Here is a 6,666-nt window from a genome sequence, read left to right on the forward strand (position 1 = left end):
AGCTCTGAGAGTAAATCTGTGCTCAGATAAGAATCAGTTAGTCCTCCGGGCTTCCGTCTGGGACCCAAATCGTTTTCATTCTATACACATTGTAAAGGTTTTTGTTTCTCAGTAGAAAGCACCCTTCTTGTGTTCAGCAATGAGCGGAGGGCCATGGAGGATCGCCAAGTATTAATTCTTCAGTTTGATAGTAACACTCTGCAGAGAAGTGTGTGGCGGAGAGCTCTCGGAACAAATGAGGAACAAACTACTCTTAAAGAAGAGAGGTTTATTCACACAGGCCAGCTGTACCCAAATGTTCAAAAATGAGAGGGCTCTCCTCTCATTTATACATACACAGACGAGCCCTGTGCGCGCAAGCAACAGGGTGGGCTCAAGAAGGCTAGTCTAACAAAGGTGATATATTCTACCATATATGGAAACAAATGCATTCTTCTCAGAAGCCTGTGTGAAGATGAAACATGATTCATACGTGTACATCAAGCGCAGCACCTTGAGGGGAAATGCTAAGCCGTTTCTGGTACACACACTCAGAATGTACCGGAGGAGGGGAGGGGGGAGAGGTGTGAAAAGGGGGAGAGAGGTGGGATAAGAAGGGAGAGTTGTCAAAAGGGTGTCAGGGGTCACAGAGAGAGCATTAGGGGACAGAGTTCAGAGTTACAGCAGACAAAAGAAGATAAAATATTCCTTCACACATATATACAGTTTCCCCAATTCATCACACTCTTAAGACAATTTTAAATGAGAGACAATTTTAAATGAGTGTTCCATGTAGCAATCGCTCTGCCATTCAGAGATTATCTTTGTTTTCCTATGCTTTTGGGAACCCCAGCCCTAGCCATTAAATTTGTAGGTGACAACACTGCCCTTGGCTTGATCTACATCAATGTAGAGTCTACAGCAGGCGTACTCAACTAAATTTGTCCGCGGTCTAATTTTGGCAGATACCTGTGACCTGAGGTCCGGTTCGGCGGGGGTGGTGAACGTAAGTTGTTGAGCGGGGGGGTTGTGGCGAACGTAAGTTGTGGAGAGGGGGGGGGGGGGGTGGCGAACGTAAGTTGTTGAGCGGGTGGGGGTGGCGAACGTAAGTTGTTGAGCGGGGTGGCGAACGTAATTAACTTGTGACGGAGTGTTTTTTCAATAGCCCTGAAATATATGCTACGGTTTTGTTTTGGTCCGTATCCAGTTAATCAGGAATGAGATTGGGTCCAGACAGGACTGCGTTCGGGTCCGGATCCGGACCGCGGTCCGCCAGTTGAGTACCCCTGGTCTACAGAGATCGTAACCTGACTCGGTACAGGGAGGAATACAACTTGTCTAATCACTGAAATAAAAACGCTGATTCTGGATTTTAAGTGGAAGGCACCTTGACAGCAGCCTGTTTTCATCGTGGTATGGAGGTGCAGCAGGTCACTCATACACATACAAGTGCAACAATACTTCAATTTCCTACCACAACCTTGAAAAGTTAGGAATAATAAAACTGCCTGATAATGTTATACTGTAGCCTGACTGAGAGTTTTCTAACCATATATGGTCTCTAAAAATTCTTAAACACACTTTTTTGCAAAACATTAAACACAATTGCTTAAAGTTAAACACTTTGCTTAGGCTACTACCCCCATGACCTGGGCCCAGGTACGTGGATGAAAATGGATGGATGGATTAAACCAGGGTTGCCAACTCTCACGCATTGAGCGTGAGACACACGCATTTGACCGTTTTCACACGCTCTCACGCCACACTTCCGATATCTCACGCCGAAAAAAAAAATCCAGTTTATGATTCAATACGTTACTAGTTCGCTACGTTGCCCCCCCCCCCCCCCCCCCCCCCCCCCCCCCGCTCAACAAAATACACTCGCCACCGGCTCCAGGTTAAAATCTCACTCCAAGCGAACGTCAAAAGTTGGCAACCCTGATTAAACACAGTTCTTTACATAAGATATGATATTCAAAACTGAAAACCTTGTGTTTCTTTTGGAAAACACTGCCATGCAACTGCTACACCCACCTAGCCTAGTTGTGAGCCCTCATGACTGTGGTCACCTCTGAACCCCTCCCTTTAGTTATGCTGCTATAGATTAGCCTGCCGGAGCCACATGCTCATCACTGGCACGTGAGCTATGTATGTTTAAATCAATGGTGGTTTAAATTGAGGTCCACACGCTCAACCTGTATTGTCTATCTCACGAACGTCACGTTTATTTTACAAATATAGCGCACACATAACAATACACACATTCACGTGTGAGACTCAGACAACGACGAGCACGGGACACTGCGCGAACGCACATTAAATAGACAAACCACATAAACCCCGCGTGATGACGAGACGAGCCACAGGTGAGACGAATGAACACATCCACACCCACGGAGATCCACAGACGCAGACGTCTAGACATAGACAACAAACACATGCCCAAAGGGGCTGTAACGTGACACCTGTCCTCTATACATACTACATTATATTTTTGCACTACTATGTTTATGTTTATTTATACTGTAAAGCACTTTGAGTTACATGTATGTATGAAAGGTGCTATACAAATAAAGATTATTATTATTATTATTATTACTAGACTACCCCTTGCTGGAGGATGAAGACAGCTGTCCACCTCAGAAAAGAAAGAGACCATTGTCTCCATTACAATACCATTGTATTTGTTTGTCACAAATACAACAGCACATAATTTCTGACAGCGTCACCATCAACAACATCAACTCAGTGGGTCTATCCAGACTGGGCCACAGTGTGAAACAACTGTGCTATGAATTTACACAAGTATGCTCTGCTGTCCACTCACTGATAGTCCAGTGTCCTGCCACACAGCATTGACAAAATGATGCCTACTTCATACCGTTGTACAATACTACAATGAACATGATAGGACATCGTAGCATTGCCAAACTAGGAGGTTCTGTTGTCCTTTGGACACTGACATACTGCTGGGGGTGGAGTGGGGAGGACTGTGTGGACACTGGACATGTTGGACCAGTTGGGAGAACAGAGAGGTGTGTGCTCGACCTACACCTGTCCTTATCACTTATCCTTATTTAGTTGTAATTAGTTGTTTTAAATAATATTCTCGTGGAAATATGTTTGAGTTTTACCTTTAGTGAATACGTCACGAGACTAAACTACCTTCTCCCATTTCCTCACGAAGTTTCAGTTCCTGTTTCTATTCAACGATACGTCTTTGTAAAAGGCTGTTGGAATAAAGATCTTTCTTTGGAGCAGAGATTGCTTACTATGCTCTTTTATTTCGTTAAAGATGTAGCGATAAATTAGAGAGCAGGAATACGCAGGTGTGGTTATCTATGCTACAGCCCAGTTTGACAACCGCACATGAGGCACTTCAGATCTAGAAACTCATCACGCGTTAAGGACACGATCGCACTCACTTTAATATATCGCTTTTCCTGGTGAGTTTTCCATGTTTTGTTTCATCGTGACAAATGTCACGGATTTCATTAAATACCTTCGAACACGGGAGTAAAATAGTGTAATTGGCACCTTAAAAACAAGTGGCAAATGAGGAAATAGCTAATTGTTAAAATTGTTAAATTGGAATTTGTTACATACTAGGTCTATATTAGCAGATCTAAGACTAATTTGTAGTGTATAGTTACTTTAATTTCAATTTGAAACTATATTTCTAGTTGTCCAGAAGCCAAAGGGACTGACGTGATTGTGCCATTCAGTAAAATGGCTTTCATCAAAAGGTACAGCAGCTCTGACCTCTAAAACTATTAACATTCTCTGTACACATTTAAAATGTACACATTTAAAATGTCATTTGTAGATATGCGTGTGCAGGGAACCGAGCAGGAACAACTGAAGTGTAAAACCTAAATGTTTAATAGAAGACAATCGTTTACTGTAGCATGTTTATGTATTTCTGTGACATTTCTAAAGTGTGTATAACAGACCAAGCTGACCCAGATTCATTTATAAAGCCAGTGGTTCTCTATGTCTGCACATGTCAAATGGTCTGGACCAAACGATGCGCTACACATTCATTACATTTGATCCTGGTCATATGAAAACGATTTGAAATGTTATATTATTATATAAATCAACATATACGAACATAACTTTCAGTTATTTGTTAAACAAATGTAGTTTGCTTGTACCAATGCAGTCATTAACATTTTATTTCAATCTGCAGGGGTCAGTATGGAGACAGTCTTAAAAGGAACCGAACAAAACTGCTGATTTTGCTTGTTATTTTTATTGTTATACGCTACTTTGGATTTCCACATTTTAGAACGGAAAACGAAGGTATTCGGTACGTAATGACCGATACGTACAGTTTTAAAATGAACCAAACTACAATATCGCTGAGTTCCATAACTCCCATTAAAGATACAGAACATTTGATGGTGTCTGCATTCATTGACCACAGGGTAAATAAGGACATTCGTATTATCAGCATCAACAAAAGAGACAGTCTGCAACCGCATGTTTGCATCTACTGTAATGATGACTATGACTGCCACTTTGCTAAGGCTGAAACTGAGATACACTCAGACAATTTTGGCTTCCCATTCGGGGCTTCGGATGTGAGGTGCAAAGGCGTAAACACTGAATATGCCAATCACGTTACCCTTTCAACCAGTACAGACACCTCACACGTGTATAAGGCACAGTTCCTGCCAATAAAGAACAGAAAGGAAGAACATTCATTTAAATATAGATTCACTGTGTGTATCTCCAACCTTTTTGGGAACTACAATAATGTTCTGCAGTTTGCGCAAACCATGGAGTTGTACAAACTTCTGGGTGTGGAACATGTGGTGATTTACAACACCAGCTGTGGTCCTCATTTAGAGAAACTCTTACAAAACTACGAGAAAGAAGAAATACTAGAGATTGTTCCATGGCCTATTGATAAGTACCTCAAACCATCTTCAGGATGGAACTTCACACTCCACGGAGGAGACCTGCACTACTATGGACAGTTGGTGACACTCAATGAGTGTATTTACAGACACATGTATCAGTCTGAGTATATTCTCCTGAATGACATTGATGAGATCATCATGCCTTATAAGTATCCTAACCTTCAATTACTAATGGAGGATCTTCAAACAAATAACAAAGACGTGGGTGTATTTCGTATAGAGAACCACATTTTCCCCAAGACAAAGTTTGAAAACCGTCATATGTTTCGTCGACCAGAATGGGACGGAATACCTGGCATCAATATTATGGAGCATATTTACAGGGAACCAGACAGAAAGAGAATCTACAATCCCACAAAAATGATCGTCAATCCCAGAGTGGTGATACAAACATCGGTGCATTCCACCCTGAAACACACTGGAAATGAATATTTGGTACCTTTTGATGTATGTCGGATCGTTCATGTGAGAACACCTCTACAAAGCCACCTTGCCAAAAATGAATGTTTTGTTGACACAAGAGTGTGGGACTTTAAGAAAAAACTGTTACCCAATGTTGATAGAGTGCTTCAGGCTTCAGGCTTATTAAAGATTCCAAATTGAAAGTTCCAAATATATTTCTAATGTGTTCTTCTCTGCCTCACTTTATTATGTAGAAATAAAGAATTTATGCATTTCTACACAAAAAAAATGTTAAGTGCATTATTATTATGCATTATTAAATGCATGAATATTATTATAACATAATATATGTAACGTTACATATATTATTATTTTTTTCATTTTTATTGTGTATTTTTAATTTGTTTGTTAAAGTAAATTATGTAAGGTGACCTTGAGTGCCAAGAAAGGCGCCATTAAATAAAATGTATTATTATTATTATTATTATTACAGTTTTTGACAACTGCTATCATGCGTTTGTCCAATCTGTAGTCACATTTTCAAAACTCTAAACACATCGAACACAACATCAGTCTTCAGTGGCTATACTACATGTATACTACATTTTACATGTTTTTATAATGCTTCAATTTTCTATACACTCAAGGTTATCCAATAACAAAATTCTGGATCTTTTTTGCCTTATTTACAATTGCTTGTACACAGCATGTCAAAAATGAAAACCTGGTTCAAAACATTAAATACTGTATAAAATGCAAAAACAAAGGCGACTGAAAAGCTATTACTGTAATACATATTTTTGCACATATAGATCAATGAAATAAAATGAAGTACAGTAATGTACCGGGTCAGAGAGGAGCAAATATAACAATTTGTCCTGCAATCTCAAGTGCTGGTTTGGTCCTTCACAAATGCCAGATTGGTCCCTATAACTGTGACCTCCTTCTTTCGTTTTTGAATGAACTCTACCAACAACTGGTTCCAGAAGCAGAAAGGGAACAGGTGGGAGGAAACACGAGGACATTTGTGATGGGACAGTGTAGCATTCTGTCATTCTCATGTCATCACAAACTGGTTTACAGACCATCCAAGAGTGATGTCCCTTTTCCTCCCGCCCATCTCACTTTTCCTCAACCCCACTAAGGAACTTTTTTCAGTCTGGAGGTGGAAGGTGTATGATCATCGGCCCCATGACCAAATGTCCCTCCTGGATGCAATGGATCCCGGCTGCAGAGACATTTCAGCTGAAGACTGCCAGGGGTGAATAAGGCATACCAAGCTTTTCTATCCCAGGTGCATGGCAAGGGCCAACATCAGATGTGATGTGGATGAAAACATGTGGCCGACTGCTGAAGA

General features: G+C 40.8%; 1 protein-coding gene across 2 annotated transcripts; it reads left to right on the forward strand.

Annotated features, from left to right (window-relative positions):
• The first annotated feature begins 2,965 nt into the window (after positions 1 to 2,965).
• On the forward strand, positions 2,966 to 5,790 carry LOC143512534 (beta-1,4-galactosyltransferase galt-1-like). Of its 2 annotated transcripts, XM_077002984.1 has the most exons (4): positions 2,966 to 3,425; positions 3,663 to 3,725; positions 4,172 to 4,291; positions 4,409 to 5,790. In XM_077002984.1, exons 1-4 carry the CDS (start codon positions 3,349 to 3,351, stop codon positions 5,508 to 5,510), a joined length of 1,362 nt encoding a protein of 453 aa, XP_076859099.1. In that variant the 5' UTR covers positions 2,966 to 3,348; the 3' UTR covers positions 5,511 to 5,790. The 2 variants fall into 2 exon arrangements, with proteins under 2 accessions (XP_076859099.1, XP_076859098.1); XM_077002983.1 differs by having other exon boundaries at positions 2,968 to 3,425; positions 4,172 to 5,790.
• The last annotated feature ends 876 nt before the right edge of the window (positions 5,791 to 6,666 follow it).

This window comes from Brachyhypopomus gauderio, chromosome 4 (genome assembly GCF_052324685.1).
Source record: "Brachyhypopomus gauderio isolate BG-103 chromosome 4, BGAUD_0.2, whole genome shotgun sequence".
NCBI classification, from domain to species: domain Eukaryota; kingdom Metazoa; phylum Chordata; class Actinopteri; order Gymnotiformes; family Hypopomidae; genus Brachyhypopomus; species Brachyhypopomus gauderio.